This window comes from Opisthocomus hoazin, chromosome 19 (genome assembly GCF_030867145.1).
Source record: "Opisthocomus hoazin isolate bOpiHoa1 chromosome 19, bOpiHoa1.hap1, whole genome shotgun sequence".
NCBI lineage: Eukaryota > Metazoa > Chordata > Aves > Opisthocomiformes > Opisthocomidae > Opisthocomus > Opisthocomus hoazin.
The window spans coordinates 12,232,309-12,253,647 of NC_134432.1; the positions used below are offsets into that span (position 1 = coordinate 12,232,309).

Consider the following 21,339-nt stretch of genomic DNA (forward strand, 5'->3'; position numbering starts at 1 on the left):
GCTGCCTGCCTTGTGCGGCCAGAGGCTCCGAGAACTTCCACGGAGCTTACAGTGTTAACGAAGGAAACAAAATTAGAAAAATAAAACAACTGAACGTCCCTGCTGCCGCGAGGCCTTGCGGGAACAGATCCCTCTCAGTAGGGGCAAGCGCGGTAGCCCAGTCCCCTAGGCCGTACTGCCCTCGCTGGGAGGAGAGCGCCGGCTCCGCTCAGGCTCTGCCCGCAGAGTTTGTGTTCCATTTACCCATTTCAGCCGCGCGTGTTGTCCGGAAGCACGTGCTCTGCCTGACCATCCTCGCTCTGGGAGTCACTTGTACGGGCAGTCGGTGAAGTTTCATTGAGCTGTTCCAGGTTTCTGGCAGTTTTCTGTTGGTGTGTTGCGGGGCTGAAGATCTCACGACCGATATAATCCACTTCCCTGGCAGCGGGAGGGCAGCTTTGCTGCCGGGGCCCCAGCAAAGGCTGTGCCCCATGCCCTGCTCGCACGCGGCACCGGAGCTGCTCCGCCAGGCAGGCGACGGGAGCGCTGCCTGCGAGCGAGGGGCTGGAGGCAGAGCACAGCGCTCTGCAGAGCCGTGACACCGCGGTAACCGCAGCCTGAAGCACCCGAACAGCCAGAGCTGAGTTCGGTTAATGAGAACGTGTTCCTCAGCCACTTGGAGTCACCCGCCGCAACCCGCATCTCGCAAACAAACCCGGTCACCTCAGCAACTGCAGAAGTGCTCAGAACCTTCCGGGAGATGTTCACGAACACCCCTGGGAGGGGATTATCCAGTGTCTAGACAAACAGCTCGAGTGCTGCTCTGGCACAAGCAGAGCTGCACTTCTTGTTGTCCTCTGCTCAAAGCTCTGTTCTGATTCCACTTGGAATCCGACAGCAGCAGTGCTTTGCTCCGACTCCCGCAGTAGGCAGCTGCGGGATTTCTGAACACGCGTCACAAGGCGGCTGGCCATTGCCAACGTAAGCTACATTTTCTGGCTGAACTCTTACCCGTTCTTTCTGCGAATCACTTCATTTCCCCCTTCCTTCATCAAGTCCCTTGCTGACTGCAAGAGAGGGAAGATGAAAGAACTGCTCACGCGTTGGACTGCTGGAGCTAACCTCAGTATTTAGACTATCTGCTCCCTCCCCAGCCTGCTGGGAGTACTGGGGAGCTCAGTTTGCACGCGCTGCTCCTCATGCCCAGACCGTGGCCTCACAAACGGGTCACCTGGATGCTGCCGAGCTGCGAGTCACAGATTGACAGTGCTCCCCCCATGCTGCACACACTGTGTCTCAGCACTGGGAGGGGAATAAGCTCGGCCGCTGGTGACGCAGACCTGCCTACTGCACTGCTCCCCACGGCCCGACCCTCCCCACGCATCCGCGTGGCCCTGCTCGGCAGCCCACTGGTGCCCGGGGCACCTCTGCTCCCCCAGCCGGCCGGCGGACACAGCACCCCGGCCCCTCGGACACGCTCAGCGCCACGGCCAGCACAGGTAACGCTCGTTTTGTTTTCTTCCCCGTTAGTGCTCAGCTCAGGTTTCCAGCCTCCAATCACTCACGGGGTTGTGCTGTTTCTATTTATAGTTAGCACCGCTAATTCTGTTTAAGATAAATCAAAATTGGAGCCAGACCAACACCCCCTCCTGTTCACAGTTTCCCAAAAACGCCCAGAGCAGCAGGCTGTTTGATAAACAGTGCTGATTTGTCCGGAATCGACAGGGATGTTCGTTAGTGCTGGCAAGGAACAAGTGAAAATCTGTTTGTTTTTTTTTTTTAAAAAAAAAAAGGCAATCTGACCTTAGGAAAAAAATCTCTGTGGAGCTGCTTCAGGTGAAGGCACCAGCCAGCTGCCCGTCCTCCCGGGGCGAGGCTGTTCCCAGGGAACGGGGCAGAAGGTGACAGAGGAGCTCCCCAGCCGCTCGCCAGCGTTGGTCTCTGCTGGGGACGCACACGCGGCTCACCAGCCCCACGCAGTCCAACGGAATCGTACGTGTCCTCACCCAGCCTCACAGAAACGGATCGGGTTTTCAGGTGGTGCAGTGGAGGGAAGCGTGATGGTGTTTCACTCAGCTGCAGGTCACACACGCACAAATACAGTATTTGCTACGCTTGCAACAGGCTTATTTTTAAAATCTAAGCAATCGGCATCAAACCCATCTGCCAAGACTCCCAGCTATAGGCACGACCCAGCCCAGCTCTCTCGGAGGAAGAATTCTCCCCAAGCTCCCAGCTCTCATGGCCTCCTGCTGAAGCGGGGAAGATCAAGACCCACCTCTTCCCAAGCACACGAGCAACGTCCACCGGGACAGGGCATTTTTCTTTCTCCTCAGATGACCAAATAAACCCCGACCACTTCAGCTTCTCTTCAGTGCCAGCTGGAAAGGCCAAATCTGGTAAAACAGGGCCTGACAGTGACCCAACAGAACTAGCTGTTGGGACAGGAGCTCCAAGGTACAGGCAGAGCCAAATTAATACTTCAAATACCTGAAAATTCCAGGATGAGATACTATGAAATAAAACCAACAACCAAGTCCCACAAGTAAGAAGGTGTCAGTGCCCGTCAGCAGCCGCCAGACACGAGCACCCCGCTGGAACAGGCGGTTCCTGCTGGTTTGTTGGGAATTCCACTGGAAGCGAAACCCAAATCCATCCCATCGTCAAGGAGAATAAGGAGGATGAGAGAGCAGCTTCGGGGAGTCTGGGGCCATGAAGTTTTACCTGGCTGAAACAGTAAAGCACAGCTGAGCTCCTGCTCTCGGCTGACAATGTCCATGGCCAGGCAGAAGGCTCACCAAGGCCTGGCATGAAGACCAGAGCAGAGCGGCCCCGGCAAAGAGACACTGCCTTTTCATCTTCTCTGGAGGATCAAAAGGGTCCAGGGAAACTGCATTTCTGGAATTAAATGTTTATTTAAATACGAGGATGACTTTCTTTTCATTGTTACAAGGTCAATATTCGCTTTCAAATGGAAGCACTTTATTTGGTTGAATTCTGTCTCCAGAAATGAACGGGCAACACCAGAACCTTTTACATTGGCAATGAAATCACAACACGGAGATGCCACCAAACTCCAGAGATCAGTGCTCAAACACACATACACACACACATATACAAATAAAAAAGTGCTCGACATCATCATGTTAAAATAGAATTTGGCTTCTTTTAGGTCTTTTGACACTTCAGGCAGGAAAACAAAAAACAAAGAACAATATGCATCAAACTAAATGAACTTCTGAAAAATACTCAGCATTAAACACAACTTTCAGTATCAGTAAATACGTTTCTTCTCTATTTACAGGTGTTAAGAAAGGGCATTAGCGACTTTTGCTGGGGATAATGAGATTCCGTAGCTGTACGGCCCATGCTTCCGGGCAGGATCAGTAAATTCCAGCAGAGTTTTTATAAACCAGTCACATATTTAGTCCCTCAGATTTTGCACAAGGTAAATTCTACAAAAATTACTCATTCGTTACCCTGAATAAAGGCAGCGGAATAAACACACATAGGCTCCAATACATGACTGTCAATATTTTTTTTCTTAAGTGTTAAGATCTGGGCTTTCAGGAACTAGTTGCCAAGTTTATAAAAACTCCATACATGGTCTTTTAATAAAACTCTGGAAGAAAATCAGTCAGCTAAAGCTAATGCTCCTTCTAAAGCGCTACGCAGCGACACAGACATTGCAACTGTTCAAATGTTCCACAGAGGCTGACAATAATATACTGTCCACCTAGGTTAAATATATAAAAGCAAACTTTTATCTAAATTTTTTACATAGATGGCACAACAAGAGGCGAAAATGAATTCTCCTAGCTGCTGATTCAACAGTGCATCGGACACGAGAATAAAAATACTGCAGCTAAAAATATTTTAAAGATCTTTTTGCGCACCTGTTGACTGCTTAACCATTTAGGTCCCCTGATAGATGGATGCAACAAAGCCTTCGCACAAAGCCCCGGGTGGGTCACATTCAGCTATCGGAGGCTCACGGATCTAAACAGTTAGGTGACCACACTAGCAGCAATGACAAGGATGGTAATTAAACTGATGATGACTCTTCCGACACCGCTAACGCTGTAGCGGAGTGGCCTCAGCGCTGGCAGCGCCTGCTCTCAGTGCGGGCTCCTGAGCCGCGTGAAGTAGATTAAGAACCCGAACCTTTTGCTGGTTGATGCTCGCGGGTATTCAGCACCGTAACACAGCAGCTACAGCGCTAACTGTAGGACTGAGGGACGCTGTGCTTCTGGAGATGAAATTCGGTTATCTTGAACGGAGAGAAAGGGACAGAGTTCTGAACACAACGTGTGCCCCGCTGGGAAATGACTTCGTCCCGAGGGGGTCGGCCTTGGCAGCCCCCAGCACCGAGAGCACCCGATTCTTGGACACGTTTCTGGGTGCTGACGCTGAACAGCAGGCAGCGAAACAACAGACGTGCGTTTGTCTGCAAACTAAACCTGAGGGGCTTCGTTTTAGGGTCGCTGCCTGTAGTGGCTTCCATATACATTTTCTCAAATTCTGGGGATTTTACAAAAAGTGTTGACGTTTGCCAAGAGCAAGCGGATTCCCCCAAACGATGGGATCGATGAATAAATTAGGCCCTCGGGAGGTACTGAGCAGCAACTGACTTTACGGGGCTCAAACACGTACAAGATAAAATCCTAGCAATGGGAAAGATTCAGGGGAAACCAACGGCTGTAACAGTGAAGTCGAGAAAGCATTTGGCCCTTTCTTAGGCGCTGAGGTCCAGATCATGGGATGTTTGGAGACATTACAGCTCTCTCCACTGCGTGACATGGCAAAGCACAGCATCACTTATCACGCTACTTCTGCTTCAAATAAAACCATGCGAGAACAGGATGGTCGCAATTCCTGTCTGGCTTCTGGGTCGAGGTCCAGTCCATGACAAGGGGGGAGAACGAAACAGAGTGCTGTTTCTTTTTTTCCTCTTTTATTTTTCTAAAAAAATTCTGTTATTCAAACATTAACTGATGAGAACGCACAAGAGGTCATGCAAAAGGAGAAGGCAGGTCTGAAACGCTGAAAAACAAACCAACAAAAGAAAACTGCAAAGAGATTCACAACGAGCCACAAAATAATGTGCCGCTCGGGAAGGTGGGTGCAGGCAAGGCAACAGGGCGAGCATGCAGACTGAAACGAGAGCAAAACGGAGGTCTCTGGTGAACAAAATGGGGCTTCAAACCAAAATGCCGGTGTCTCTGTCTGTGTGTGTCTGTGTGTGTGTGAGAAAGAGCAGGGAGAGAGGAGCGGGCAGAGAGAACAAGCAGGAAAACAGGCGTACATACGTGAGCTCAAAGGCTTTCAGGAAACAGCAAGGTTATAGGGATGTACTACTTGGAATGAGCATCAGCCTAGATTTAAAAAAAAAAAAAAAAAAAGGCTGACAAGTATTAGTGACCTTTTGGGGAAAGCAGAGTATTGAATAATGCATGTGGATCATATTTAATATCCACAAATTCAGAGCCCAGTCCAGCTGCTGTCGCACAGCTCCCGGGGAGGGTTTCCACGCGTGCACCCCCTGCCCAGTGGATCGTATCCGAGACTGCCTGCAGGACTGGCACGAAAGGCACCGTGTGAAATGCTGATGGACCAGCGCACACATTCAGATGGACTGAGGGACAAGGGAGGACAGAAGACAGACCAGCACATGCTTGGGACTCCCTGGTTACCCTTTGCATCGAAGGGCAGCCAGCAGTTCTTTGATCGGCGTCGGAGTAACTGGGTGGGGGGAAAGTTGGTTGTGTTTTACGGAGGGGCTGTGCCAAGCTGGCAGCAGGGTGGGAAAGGCTGTAAGTTAATCTGAGCCACGAGCAGCATGCCATGGAAAAGAGCAGGCATCTGAATGATACTGGGATGGAATTTAGGTCTGAATTTTTCAAGTGGGAACTCCAGACAAGGCTGGAGTCTGGCTTTCCAGGGGTGTGTTTTAACTGCCTGCAGGGTAAACAGACCATTTTGTTTCTCCTTCTGTGACAAGCTCGCCCCGAGGTTCTTGCACCAGCACAAACACCTTTAGGAATCTAAAACATAAGAAAGACAAAAAGAAAGAGACTGGATTAGAAGGAGGCTGGGGAAATCGGGATCCCTCGAGCAGCCCTGCCTGCAGGAGGGTAAAGGCAATACGGCATTGACCAGGACAGCAGCGGCTACGGCAGTCACCGTGCCCCCTCCGGCCCAGCACCACTGGGACACTGCTTTCCTCTGGGAGGAGGATGTAAGACTGGGGAGCAGGACCCTGCCGGCACCTTCTCAGTGCAAGAGAGAAAACAAACGGCTTTTGAATTTTCAGTCTGCAAAGGAGTTCTGTATCTGTTCAAGTGACAGCTCCAGAGACCACGAACGATACCGAACGACAACAGGACGCTGAAACACGAAGGATTTTGCAGATGAATCCCGACTAGCTCTCCTCTCCCCAACAGGCTGCCAAGACCTTTCCTTCTTACGGGAAGCCCAGAAATAAACAGGTGAGTGAAAGCGGTTGTAGCGTCTGAACCCGCCCTTCGTCACGTTCCTGTGCCCTCCGACTTCTGGCCGAGGGTCGGTTTTCTCTGCGGCCAAATGAAGCTGCACTCACACCCAGCAGTGTGATCTGGCCAGAGACTGCTGTATCCAAGGGAATACAAACTTTTGAATCCAAACTTCCCTCGCATTCAAGAGAGCAGGGGAACCTTCTGATCTCCTTTGCACCCACTTCCATAAAAGAAAAAATTCCAAATGACACCGCAAGAAAGTTTTCACAGAGCCACAACAAAATATTTTTCCTGAAAAGGAATTGCATCTGTACTCCGGGTGGGAAGCAGGTGAAAAGCAGCTCTGGGCCACTTGCTTTCCCTTAGCACAGGGAAACTTAAACAAATTGCCAATAAAAAAAAAGCCTCACAGGAATGAGAAAATATACTGTTTATTAGAAGAAGACACCGTAGTACATCAAGCTATAAAGAGATTCCTGACAGATGACAACTCTTTAAAAAATAAGAATAGAAATGGAAGAACCACCCTGGCCGGATTCAGCAAACCTTAGCACAACCCCGAAGTGTCTGTGCCAGTCCAACCAGATGCAGGCAGCTGAGTAACCAAAAAAGCTTATCAACATACGAGGGACTGCGTAGTTATCAAAACAGCAGCTAGGTTAAGCAGAAAAACAGCCTATAAAACCATTTATATTTATACATATATAAAAGGATAAAAACAATTGAAATTCAAGTAACTTTAGTTTTTAAGTTATGTTATATACAATTTTTTATATATACTGGGAGAACTAAGGGCAAGTATTTAACAAAAGGATTTAAAAAGAGCCACAGTCTAGTTTATAATTACTGTTTCCTAAATAATTTGGCAAGCGTTAAATAATCAGACATATCCTAGACAAAAAGTGCATCAGCATGGTTAACTTTTACCTATTTATTTACGTAAGTCAAGGCTCCGCACAACGGTTCCAGCAACCAAACAGCAGAGCTGCAGCACTGAGACCCACGGAGCTGCCTCTAAGGATTTACTGACAGAAGTGGAGGTGAGGAGAACAGACCCACAGCGGCAAAGGAGCTGCAATGCCAACCAGCCCACGGCGCCAACGTTTTTTGATCAGGAAGTTTTAACTTCCCGAAACAGCCTCACTTACTCGCGGGTCACCCAAACAGCCAGGATTTCTGGTGGACGCGAACATGGCATTTTTGTTGGGTGCAATGGGGAGTTTCTACCAAGCCAGGTGTTTCATGCCAGCTCTTTTGCTGCTTCCCAACATCCCTCAGTGAAGGGCAGTTCTGTTCCCAAGATGATTACGATGTTCAAGTAGCACGGCAGGGTCAGTCTCGAGCAGAGAAACCCAGCTAGCTCCTGTGTTCGGCGGCTGGCAGCGCCAGACACCCGACGGGTGCAGGAAAGCCCGGCAAGAAGCCGCAGGCGCGTGCGCAGCGCAGGCCCTTCCCCATCCCCTCGCAGCTAGAGGCTGGCGTCAGCCACAGCACATGAGGTTACACCCAGTACATCCAACTCTTACTCTGCACGTTTTTTAGCATTTCTAATAGTTTCCTGCATGCATCACAAAGAGAAGGAACTGTGTTGGCTCTCATTTTAATCAGGAAGGACAACAATGCTGTTCACAACTCAATCCATACTGTCGGGCCAGTACTTCCATCGGCAGTGATGCACATTTAGATTTCGAGAGGTGAACTTGTACACACGCCAGCCGAGTGAACAGTACCTAACAGAGTCTTTCATTGCTGGAGATGTGACACGTGCATTCAACTCTTCTAAAGAAAACCTTCTGAAACAGAGCTCTTAAAACAACCGTAGCAGCAAACCAGAGGAATAAAAGGTGAACAGGCCTACGCAAACCTACTCAGAGATTGTCTGAAGTGATTTGTACACATCTGTAAAAACAAAACAAAAAAAAAGGCAAAACAAGATAGACATTACTGTTCTTTTTGTGGCAGGGTTTGCTAACACCCTCTGACCGGAGGTACCACTGCACACTCTGCAAACAGCCCTCGTGCAGAGATTTGCCGGAGCACACAGACCCAGCCCGGCTCACGTCAAGACCACCATCAGCACGCGACTTACCTGCCCTGCTCAGCTGGGGTTCAGCAGCAGAACCCTGATGACACAGGCGTCAGCTAACCAGAAAAGCTTGCCAGCTGCCGAGCAGCTTTTCACAAAGCGTTTCTCACAGCCGCACTCCTCGGGCAGAGCTGGCGCCGGCTCACGGCACGGGCACAGCCTGGGCAGGCAGGTCCGCCCGCGCCAGAATCAGCCAGGAATGGCTTCGAGGGTCACAGAGGCACTCGGAGCGGGTGCGAATGCTCCCACCCCTCAGGCGACCAACCTTCAGACCTACCAGCTGCTCAAGCTTCTTTCCAAACAGAGGAAAGAGCTACTGAAGTTTGTAAAGGCTTTAGTATTTATAGTGTCATTTTCAGGAACGTCATAGCTTCCATTTCAAGGCCTGAATGGAGTCACTTCTACTCATGTATTAAAAATCAAATGAGAAATTCGCAGCTTGCAACAAAGTTTGTCTTTTAAACACAGCAGCACCTTCCCAAATCTTTATACTGCTACTGGGACATCTTATGGAAAGGTCTCTTTTAGTTTTTCTTTTTAACCAGAGAATTGAGAGGTAAATATTATAGTTCATTTACATTAAATATGCACAGATATATTTGATTTTGTTCCTGAAATCCAGCAAAATTAGTGGAAAAAACTTAAAAGAGGATCTGAAAAACCTCCATCGTTGCTACAGAAGTGCCTGCAACTGTACCGCCTTCACTGCCAGCACGGACTGCGTTTTTACCACCATTCAGCACATCCCATGACTTACAGAATACCATTAACACACTAGTACGATTTTCTGGCTGGTATCGCAATACTCCTGCAATATTCTCTCCAGAAGAGTAAATTTCAGACAAGCTTTTGCTATTTAGGCCAGCAGGACTGTGTCAGGCTGTCTCAGCCAGCCCTGTGACACGCTTTGCTTCGCTTCCCACCCAAGCTGCTGCTCCGCTCGCCAGCAGGCGCCTTGCTGCAGCGTTCCGCCGGCGTGACCCACGCTGCACGTCCGAGGCAGGGCAGCCACGTGTGTTACTGGAGACAGATTTAGATGCCACACCAGGTTAGCTGTTCCAAGCAGCCCACACTGCTGAACGACCCATCTTCCAGCAGAATAATAATGTTGCTTTCAACTATTGCCATGCACAAAGCGGTCATCTCCGCAGGAGAGAACACAGGGACGAGAGATGGGATCTCCCAGTCTGCGCTTTCTGTTTTGTTCTGAACATGAAGTAAGAAGAATGTACAATCCATGTTCCTCAAAGGTTAATAAAAGCCAGAGGGGCTGAGCTTTTTGCACTTTCTTGCATCTCAGCTGACTCTGTATTTGCCAGCACAAACAAAACTACCGTATCATGGCAAAATAAAACAAGACCCCAGATTTTTGTCTGCAGCAGACAAGGCACTGCACTGGTTAATACTGAATCCAAGACAGTGAACTGATCAAGTTCTCGTGTTTGTTTACAGACACAGTCCTACTCCTCTCATCCTACTGTCCATAAATCCCAATGAGAATGGTTCAGTTTTCTTTTATATTGGATGAGGTAGCTTGTTTCACACCCAGAACTTTAAAGTCTAGGAAATACAACAATAATCTGAAGGATTATGTGACTGAACAACCACATAAATTATTTAACAGTGGACTTCAAACACATCCTGATTTGAAACAGGACTAAAATCTTTTGATTTCTTGGCGTATTACATCAGCAGGTGTTCATGGTGCTAGCAACTGTAGCACTGCTTGCTTATACAACACGCCCATTTGCGAGGAATTAAAAGAGCCAACAAAACAGAATATTGCCGAGTCTGAGCTCTGAATGTCTCCATTATTGGGTGAGCAAGAGATTAGCTCTGGTCATCTGAAACATCAAGGACATCTTCTGAAACATATTGAGGTGGGAAAGAACAGAGGATCTTTTCTAATGTTTTACCAATTTATCAAGGGCCACAGAGTGCTGTGCAGACAGATTTTGGCAAGATCTCCCCTTCCAAACACACTAACTAAATGACGATCAGGTTTCAATCCCAAAGGCCCACAGAACACATCAGGCTCTGAGAAGCCACCACACAGACACCAAACAGCAATCTAAATACCTCCTATGTGGCATTCCACTGAATCAGTTTGGGACAAACAGCTGACTTGTGAAGGTGTCTGAGATGCTACCTGGACATCTAGGGAGAGCCCACGTTATCCCAAACGGCTCTGTGTTTCCTGCACTACGCCGGGCGGGCAATAGCAGCGACAGCTGAACAAGCGCTGCCTAGGGAAGGCGGCGTTTCCCCTCTGGTTTTACAGTCTACCACACCACCCTTCTCCGATCAACAAAAAGCACGTTTTGCAGTACAGCAAGCCGTATTAGTCCATGTACAAAATAATGCACTTTGTGGCATTGTACAGACTTTTTTAAAAGGCTCCATCTGCAACACAGAACAGTTTCAGGGTTGGGTATCTCTGTGGAAGCAAATAAAGTAATAAGAATAGTATTAAATATAAGTCATAGCACCTTTGGCATTTTTGTCCAAATAGACTTCAACATACGACGTAGGGACATAGCCCTCCTCATCTTCGTTCCTTCGGATTCGTGTCCACCCATCACCTTTGTCTTCTTCTATTACATAGAGCATTTCTCCTTCTGCTACAGAAATGGTTCCTTCATTCTGACCTGAAAGACACAGTAACACAGAGCTTAGGCTGTCCCGCACAATGGGAACAAGAGATGCAGTGGGGGGAGCTCAGGGCACACTCGGACAACGTGCTGGCGCAACCATCGTTGCACCACTAGCAGCATGAACAAGCACACGTGATTCCGGAGACAACAGCCGGCACGCAAAGAACCCCATGAACGTGATCCTGACATCAGAGTCTGGGGGCTTTTTCTTGCAGAGTCCGTGCCTGATGGGAGACAAATCACTGTCTTAGTGCCCCCCTCTAAGAAACAGGATCATGCCAGAGCCTCCCACGACCTTTCTTTGTCTATTTAAGCACTACAGGGGTTAAATGAAGGTTTCCCACCTGTCCTTGGCATGTGAACCAAACCAAACAGTAAGAGAAATGGTAGTAAAGGTTAGACGATACCTTCAAATGTATACAGCGCTTTACATGTTCCTATGGTGGGTAGTGGTTCTTCATCATCAAATTCATCGTCAAAATCCGTTGCCGGTACTTTCATCTCAGTCTCCTGACTTTGCTCTTCTGTGTAACTGCCATCTGGGCTGCTCAAGAGAGGAAAATACACAGCAACTATAGCGACCAGTCTCAGGAGCAAAGAGAACAACGTGGTTACCAGGCACTTAAGGCAAGGCGAGCCGCTGGAGCAGCTCAGCAATCCCAAAGCATGCTCAGAACCGGCCGCTGCACTAGCGGCTGCCACAAAGCGATGGGTGAGACACATCATTTTTCCCCATTAAAAGCTGTAAAAAATACACCTATCTCACTCACTTTCCCAGCAGTGTGTGCAGGGGGCTATTAGACATTTCACCATATTTGGAGAAGTAGCTCTTAAGGCTGGGATCTTACATACGCTAAAATCAGCGTGGGCAACACTTCGCGGAGTGCCTACCTTCGGTCTGGTTACAGATGAGTATCTGAACGCTGCAGAGCTACAGTTTTTCCTGATTAACAAGCTAAGGAAAGCAGGTTCAGCTACCAGTCTGAACAGGACAGCTCTGTACAGATACTGTACCTCTCCCGGTCCTGCGCACAGCTGTTCACTGCTGAAGTGTTCTGGGCTTCATACAGCCCGCTCTGCCGCCGGGCCTGCTCGGTCCGCGTGGGTAACCGGCCCTCCACCTCAGCCAGCCAGCCCTGCAAGGGAAAGCAGTCTCACGCATCTCTCACGCTTCGACTTGCAAGGGGACATGTATTGCTTTTACTTTGCTGTGTCATATCTGACGTTCAGACTATGGAACTAAAAGCAGACTGTAAACATACTCAAATTTTCCTTTGGGTTGCAGTTGTCAGAGGGGATAGATTCTGTACTTTCAGTGTACAGTAAATCTACCCGTCTTGCCAAAAGACACACTGAAAACGCAATCGTTTTTTGACACTGGGTGCTGAAAACACTATGACCCAAGAGAAGCAGTTAACAGCAGCTGTTGGGAGATGCTGCTGCTCTAGCCACAATAAAATAAAAAGATATGTGGCATCTTACAGTAGTCTCAGTAACACCAGAAACACAGCAGTCTTGGTGACTGCTGAATGCAAAAGAGGACTAAAGCTGGGGAGAATGAAAGACCCAATGATTTTCAAACGGATAAGAACGCAATGGATAGTAATGCCAACAACTGTAAAAAACATCTAAAATTAATGGGCTGTATCTATTTATGTACACAGCATAACTTAGAGTGAAGTCTTTTCTCAGCCCCATAATCCTTCTTGTGTAATTATAACGGCTTCATGTATTCCAAACACTCCTCATGTCCTTGAGATTTTGTATCTCTAAGAAGCTTCCTGTTAACAGCAGACTCTTCCTTAAAACACATTTTATCTGAAGGCTTCTGTCTTGCTGTTAAGACTATAAATGGTGCTTTACATTTACGTTCCTCTGATTTTCCACAGACATCTGTAACATGATGCTTCAAATTATTTAATTAATTAAATCAACATCTGAACCCCTCTGGAAAGTCCAGAGAGCACTAAATTTTCTTTTACCCACCACTTGGCACCATTTGTTTTCTGTGGCAAACTAAACAGCAGGACTTGTGTGTCTGTCACAAGAGATGGTGCATATTTAAGTTACACAAACAGGCTCAAAGACCTCAATTAGTGCAAGTTCTTAAGTAGCACTTACTCATACACGGTAAGAAAATGCATCAATACATCTGGAAAAGCAATGAAGCATCCGCTTAGAACTGAGCATATGCTGAGCTATGTTTCACCAAAATATCTCTTCCCATACCTCAAATTTCTGAACTTCTAATCGTAACTTTTCAATGTTCTGTCCAAGTTCTGCTAATCTGTGGTCCACACTCGCTGCATCTCCCATCTGCGGGTTCTTGATATACACATCTTTCATTTTTGTTAACGCATCTCTGAGAGACAGAAGAAAAATAAAATGCATGTTACTGTGGCTGGAGGCAAATGCCTTTCTCTAAATGGGGGCAAATGAAAGGATAAACAACTGCCTCTTTTTTAATCTGTGGCTCAAGCCTAATGGGTTACAAAGGTAACTGAGAACATCCAGACAGGGGCTTTTCCATTAAAAAAATGACAGTAAAATCACTTGCCAGAAAAGAATTTGCACTATCAGAGACTGAAAAAAACCCAGTGATGCTTTTACCTATAATGTGACATGACAGAGACATTGTACCCAAGCCAAACTCTTGAAGGCCCTGCACCATCAAGGGGCTCCTCACTCTGCAGGCAGCTGCAGGTTCTTCGTGTGAGCAAGGCCGGCAGCAGGAGCCCCACCAGTGGATCATCAGTGGGCACGAGATGGGCCGTGCTGGTACAAGCACACAACATGTTTAGATCAAATGATTCAAGCTCCATGTGCCCCGCTTGAAGAGCCCTGGCAGAAAAACGACTGAATTCTTGGACAGTGGCCTTGTGCAAGGCCAAAGGAAGAATTTGGTATTGACTTCTAGCCTGACATGTTCTTTTATTTAGTACTATAAAGTCTATTTGCTAACCCTGTGGAAAAAAATAATAATAATAATAAAAAAAAATCATCTCGCAACCACTGCAATGAATGACAGCTTCAGCTTTCTAGATAAGCATCATCCCAGTTTTTGGGGCACAGAAACAGTAGCATCATTATTCTCCATCATGGGCTGAAACCCAGTTGAGAAACTGGGACAAAGAGTTGGAGATGGACGTATTAATAATAAAAATGCAGCGCTAACCGGAAATTCTCACCCTGCCTGTTGCATTTTGTCTTTTGCAACCCAAATACTTCGTCAGATATTTATTCCACACTGCTTAAAACGAAGTTAAATCCAGATGGTTTGCATTTGTCACAGCACTGTGACAGATGGACCCTAGGCCACATAACGAGACCCTGCATCCTGCTCAGTTACAGAGCATTTTTACTAGACTCCTTCCGGGGGCTGTCTTTCGTATCTAACCAGATGCCAAACGCCTAAGGTTTCAGAGTTGTTAAATTTAAGGCTTGCTATGATGAATGTCGTACCGTAAGGCCAAGATTAACGTCATACATGCCTTCACGAGCTCCCCAAGCAAAGCCTGCAGAGCTCTCACTGACAGCAATGTGCTGCCTTTGACCCCAGTCAAGTTGAGGCTGAACTTCCAGGAAAAAAGTTCTCTGCATGATGATGGACATTTCAGAGCTTAGAGAAGGGTGGACTTAAGAGCTGATTTCCTGTATTACTGGCACAGCTATTCAGCTTTTCTCTAGGCATTAGCTGGGGGGGAGAAAGGTTAATGTGAGTCCCACGACTCAAGTTAACACTCTTTATATTTTAGAGTTTCCCACCAAACTCTTGACAATTGCAATCCTGTGCCTGCCTTTGCTTTGTGTGTACAGAAAATGGGAGTAAGTGTGGGTGGCAAGGAAGTGGGACTGTGCTGTGGTTGAAGCCCTAAGAGACAATATTGCAAACGTATGAGTCATGATTATTACTACTTTTTTTAACTCTTCTTTAACTGCTGGTGCTACTTCCTCTATCATATACTATCCTTATTTTAAATAAACTTCATTCTGTTCTGATTTCGTGTCTGATTTTAACGTTGGGTTACCTCAGAATCAATACAGAGCAGAAAGGAAAATCTGTACAGAGACAAGTGTAAGTTACCAAAGAGGAAAAAAAACAAAGCAATGAGAAATCATATAACCATGTGCAGTTTTCCTTTCCTCTTCATGATATAAAAGACAAAGAAGAAAGTTTGGGTTACTAAACAAAATAAATGGGTTCTTCAAAGCAAGCTAGCAGAAAATGTAGGCGCATCCGTACAAACGCAAAGCAGTGTTTAGGTACAGACTAGTACTGGAGAGGCTAAGTCTTGAAATCATTCAGGGAAGAAAAGTTCTGTCTCTTGCAAACACAACAGGCTCAATCTTTAACGCAACTGCAGAATGTGAACAAACACAAAGCAACAAATACAGGCTGCCAGAATCAATGAAAAGGGTGTAACTAAAATAGCCTTACTCTCAAACAGAATGATAAATTAAGCCTTGCAGAAAAAGCATCCACAAAAGCACAGGAGTCGTCATCTTTCTGCTTCCAGGAAATCAAAGCTACAGATTAGAAAGCCTTAAGCTATACACCAATCAGTCAGACCTTTTGACGATGTTACCATGCTCGCAAGAGCCTCTCTTGTTGGGATCTACCCATGCGCATCATACAGTAACAGGCACTGTTCTTAGTGCCGAGAGGCTGATGGCTGTACCTCTGACTGAGGCTGTATTTACATCCTGTATCTTCCCTAAAAACACACCCTCAGGAACAGCTCACACCAAGAAACAATCGTGATCTTTGCCTGGCTCACGATTAAATCGCTGCTCTCCTGCAAAAGACCAAGAAAGCAGCTCCAGAAAAAAGGAAAAACTGACTCCAATAGCTTCACTTCTACCATTCCCATCCTTATAGCTGGATCTTCTCACCTCATGATTCCAAAGACAGGATACCCATTACAGTGAGGTGGGAGAATGGAACAAAGAGAGCGCCAGCTTTTGCCCCACCTCTGAACAACATCAGCCAAAATTAAATAACAAGTATCAGAATCTGAGCTGTGGAGAGCCTTGCATGTCTCAGGTCTTTTTAGCTGTATGTAACCCTCTGCTGCCTCCTTCCTTGGAACACCACCTTAAACAAACCTAGAACCTTGTTCTTCTATGCTAGCTGTTTCTGTTTTCCTATATAAGGCTACCTATTTCATTTTTCATTGCAGGGGGCTAACGTACCTTTGATCCATCTCCTTCTGAATGTCTTTGTTCAGTTCATCAACTTTTTGCTGAAGTTTCTTTCTTCTTTGCTCAGGTGGGAGATTGCTGAAGTCTTCCGGTCCTGCTCCCTGCACAGAGTGGAATGGAGGAAGGTGGGGGAAATAAAAAAAGAAAACCAAAAATCAGAGCCCAGAAGAATCCTTCAGGATTGCATTCTGTAAACAGCTCTCAAAAAATCTGTCCAAAATCACAATGGTCTGAAGCACTGTCATTGTCTGTGCTCAGTTATCACCCTCTGAATGGTCAGGAATCTGTACACCTTAGAAGTCATCTCAGGACTACATCCCAGTTCCAAATGGCTAACGGGAGATCACCAACTAAAGAATGGCAGAATTCAACGGCAAAGCTGAGAAACTATTTTTATCCATAGTTATCATCAGATATTATTTAACAGAGTTCCATTCTCATGTAAGGCTGATCTTTCCCGCCTTCCTCTACACTTTGCTTCAGACAGCATCCACATAAAAGCACTTGCTAGTTTTCACTCCTGTGTCACAGTCGCGCTTCTCATGTGATCTACTAATTGCTGGCTTGCTCTGCATAGTCTGAGTGTTGGTCCTATACAGTTGATTTAGGTCAGGGGTCTCCTGAACACATGAAGCTAATAGAAGTGTTTCCTCTGGGATTCTGCAATTTAAAAACATGCTGCATACTTTCCAGGATCCACATTCCATGTCAAAGTCTCTCAATTTTTCCTTGCTCACTTGTACTAGGCAGGAGTTATATCAAAGCCACAGAATCAATCAATTGGAAATCATAACCAACAAAAAACATTTGAAGACCACAGTGGTTACCTTTGTGTGATCCTGCTTCAAAACCCCTTTTCTGCCTTCAAACTGCTATGCCTCTTCTTGGTTGCCTCAATTTGATATAGCAGATAGATGACACAAAATACATCCATACTATTTTCTTCAAAGTACCACCTATTTTTGTCTTGTAAGCAGGCAAGGGGGACAGTCTGGGGTGGCTATACTGAGCACACATCAATACTAATTAGTTGCACAATAAGGAATGAGGTTCTTGTACATAGTCTTGAATTTGTACAGATTTTTCTTGTTTTGATTTCTGCTCATTCCACCTCCCATTTCTAAGGGGGAAAACTGGTCTATAGGAGAAAGAAGGGTGAAAACACAGAGCTAAGTAACCAAATTCAATGGCCCATCAGCTTACTGAAAGCTTGTGAGCAGAGTTGCAACATTAGTCTTACTGAAATGCCAAATCTCTCTCTGAGAGGAGTGTGATTTAGTGGAAACTGCCACAAAAGCTGCCCATTAGACCCTTTCAGCTCTGCACTGAATGTGCTCCCAGACAGTGCACTCTTTCTTCTGCATTTGCAGAACAAGCTGTTTAGAAAGAAAGTGCATGGGTGTCAGAGGATGGAGGACAACTCCAGACAGGCCACATTCTCCTCTGGTCTAGCCATTTAACAGGCAAACCTCATGAAATTGCTGCCATCCTGATTTTCAGCAGAAGACAGCATGTGAGTCTAGTTAAGCCTTGACCATCTGTGTAATAATACACTGAAAATTCCATTTCATGAGACAATGAGAAAGCAAATGTAAGACAAATGAAGGAAACAACTAAGTTACACTCATTCTGAAACTTTAACCACATGATGTCCTAGCAGCACTTACACTACTTGTTGTGCATGGTACAGAAGAGATCTATTTTAATTTATTCTTTAATGGTAATAATATTTTGCTTGACAGTAACTCCCGCATCACATTAGACATGAGAGTGATTCAATGTATTTTACGGATAATCTACACACTAAAGCCATACATATCTTTTTAAGGCAAAGCATCTGAATATAGCTTTGTAAATAAACAAGCAGTTACACAAAAGACTATATAACATCTTCTCACTTCTAAGCAAAAGAGACAGAGATGCTTGAAAATATCCCCAGTTATACATCACGAGAATGCAATAGATGTGAGTCAAATGAATCTGGAAAAGCATCTTCTTTTGGGTTCTTCAACTTCATTCAAAAGCTCTAGGCTGGACTAAATTCAGTACCTTTGTTCACAAGGCTGCAGACCAAAGCATTAGTGTTGCACAGAAATGCATGCCTGAGACTAGGTGACCTCACTCAGATTTTATTCCATGCTCAATAAGTTCCCATCGTAACAGAAGCTACAGTTCCTCCTCCAAAAGGAAGAGTCAAGGAGCAATTCTTGCACATGCTGGGCACCTTTCATGCTCTCAAGCAAAAAAACACCAGGGCGCGCTCTCAAGTAGTGAGCATTGCCTGCATTTTTAGAAATGCTTGAACAGTGAGGTGGGAGGGGGAAATCTGTGCTATTTTTGATGTGCTATCATAGGACCAGCAGAGCCAGTGCTCACTAGATTTCATTGCATAAAGATACTGGGATTTAGGATGCATATTGTCCCAGGATGAAGGACTGTCAAAAAAGTGGCCGCATTAGGACCAGCTTCTGGGCTGAAGCTACGTATGGGGGGAGTGCGAGGTTCATCAGCCCAGTTTTGGCTTACACAGCTAGGATCCGAGAAGAAATTACAAACAAGCTGGGTTGCTCTGCAGAAGGCACACACAGGTCTCAGCCCTCTCTGCACATCTTTCCGATTCATGCAATTCTTGGGGAAAGGCCAGGTCAGCCATTTATTTTGGGAGGGTATATTCCCACATACAAAGGCTTAGCTCAGCTACACAACACACTAGCATTGTGACCAGGAAAACAACAGATGGAAAGGCCTGGTACAAGTGCATTGGACTACCAGCCAAAAGAACAAGGTTTGCAAGTAAGCGTGATATTTCCATCATTCCTGAGGCCTACCACAGGTCTTGAGTGAGAAGCGATATTGCTAATGGAGCCCAAGTAAGTCACTGTGTTGACAGAGCAGCAGCAGGACCTGCAGCCTCCAGAGCTACAGCAAGTAGCTTTCGTGGCCCATGCATTTCCTCCAACTTAGCTGCTACGAACAGAACAGGTCCACAATGATGTATCCAAGAACAAGGTATGTGTAGGGGGGAGAGCACCTAAAGGCACTGACTGGTGAAGAGTAAGAAAACTTTCAAGCTAATGCAGCTAAGGTGCTACTGCAGATCCTCTGAAACTCTCTGACACTGCAGTCATTTGCAGCTCCTGCATGCTGGCGTGAAGTGGGTCAGCAAACCAGTCGCACTCGTCTTGGGACTGGACTCTCGAAGGGCAAAGCAATGTAGACAAGCTGTCAGGAACATACCAAGGCATGGAGTATCTCACGCAATACAGTCCAGCACATCATTTGCTTTCCCAAATATGTTCACCCCTTCCCTTTCCAACTCAGTAACATATTATCTTACCGTAGTTCAAGAAACCTTCCCAGCTGCATCCGAGACAGAATTTAGGATCCATATATATGTCTATCTCTCCATATGTGAATTCAAATCAGACTGAGTTAACCTTGTTGGTTAAGGTTTACAGAACTTTAATTAATATCATTATTAGTTATTCTGAAGGACTACATAGGGCTGTAAAATGTAGGTGATAATGATGTAGATTTCCAGTAATATCTGGACATGGAAAGCAAACTTTGCAGCTGTGTTACACAAAAAGACATGCATTTCTCTGGAAAAGGTCCAGCAAGCACAGAGACTTCCCCCCCCCCCCTTTTAAATGTTTTAATGTCTACTTATACGGCAGCAGAATTATTCATTACTGTTTTTCTACATTTTCATAGCCCTAGATTATAAAAGTAAATCCTAAACTATATATTAGAGTTAATTTTTTAGCAGCTTATTAGAAAGACTGAATTCTGATCACCTCTATTAGACTCCAGACCTGTGTATTCAGAGTTATCTGATAAATATCAAAAAAAGCAAACACAAAGAAGAAACAAATTTAACAGTTAATTTCAGTGTCATGTCATATGTGGCACAGTGCACATTAAAACACACACAGAAAATTGTGATTAAAACACAGGACAGGCATGCTGTAAATGTGCTTACCAGCTTGAGAGAAAGCTTCAGGTAAAAATTGGAGAGATACAGGGTGGGGGGAGAAAGAGAAAAAACAACAGTGCATCAGTAGAAGAGGAACTTTTTCAGACTGATGTTACAATAAAATGACACATAATCCCCTTGCTGTTGGAAGGCAAAATGGGTAACACTAACGAATCTGTGCAAAAGTTCACAAGATGGGCCAGCGTTATCAGTCAGCTGCCGTTTCCTCGCCAGAAACAGAAATGGAAAAGGGTTCTACCTCTATACACGTGCTTTAGCACTGCAGGTGAAAATCCGGCCTGGGTTGTCTTATTTACAGTGGCTACAACACCAGAGATTTTTCGCATGACAGTAACGCCTCAGAAGTGGAAAAAAGCTCAGAACTTGCAAATGTATGCAAGTCACTTTAGATCAAAAACGTGCTGAATGCAGCCAGGAGCATCAGCCCCTTCACCCCAGGCCTTAAGGGCAAGGGGCAACACGTAGCCACAGCTCAGCGAAGAGCGACGGTACGGCGCTCGGCCGCCAGCTGCAAAAAGCAGGACGGGCTCTCCAGCGATGTCCTAGCTCTCAGGAAAGCCCTCCAGAGGACACCATCCCTGGAACATCCCTGCTGATCGCACACAGTGCTGTCCGGGCAGTCACGCCAAATCATTCCATGTTCTAGAACAGTTCAAAAACAAATACTCAGTCTCAAACGTACTTCGGCTGTGCGGTCAGACAAGGTCAGGACCAAGAAGGAAGAAAAAAACCCTCTTCTCTTTACACCAAATTGATTCTATGACAGCACGGCAAGACATTATTCAAGCTCCTTAAATGATACACGTTGATCTAATTCTTCAAAGGTGACCACATGTCCTGGCACAGAGCCAAAACGTTCTCTCTTAGTTACTCTGGGGAAGTCAGAGACTAAGGCGCAGCGTGTGCTTGCAGAGCCGGCACAGCAGC

The 21,339-nt window shown here is 46.1% G+C and overlaps 1 protein-coding gene across 29 annotated transcripts in view; it reads right to left on the bottom strand.

Annotated features, from left to right (window-relative positions):
* Positions 1 to 2,882: 2,882 nt before the first annotated feature.
* The window catches only part of FNBP1 (formin binding protein 1), a 105,809-nt gene continuing 87,352 nt past the window's right edge, over positions 2,883 to 21,339 (bottom strand). For 8 of the 29 annotated variants that reach the window (XM_075439717.1, XM_075439712.1, XM_075439697.1 and 5 more), the window contains 8 exons: positions 20,398 to 20,412; positions 20,213 to 20,248; positions 16,407 to 16,516; positions 13,443 to 13,575; positions 12,228 to 12,349; positions 11,621 to 11,760; positions 11,049 to 11,207; positions 6,039 to 8,372 (listed from right to left, as the gene is read on the bottom strand). In XM_075439717.1, coding sequence (XP_075295832.1) covers positions 8,338 to 8,372; positions 11,049 to 11,207; positions 11,621 to 11,760; positions 12,228 to 12,349; positions 13,443 to 13,575; positions 16,407 to 16,516; positions 20,213 to 20,248; positions 20,398 to 20,412 — 750 coding nt within the window. In that variant the 3' untranslated portion in view covers positions 6,039 to 8,337. The other 21 variants (XM_075439715.1, XM_075439709.1, XM_075439707.1 and 18 more) reach the window with 10 other exon arrangements.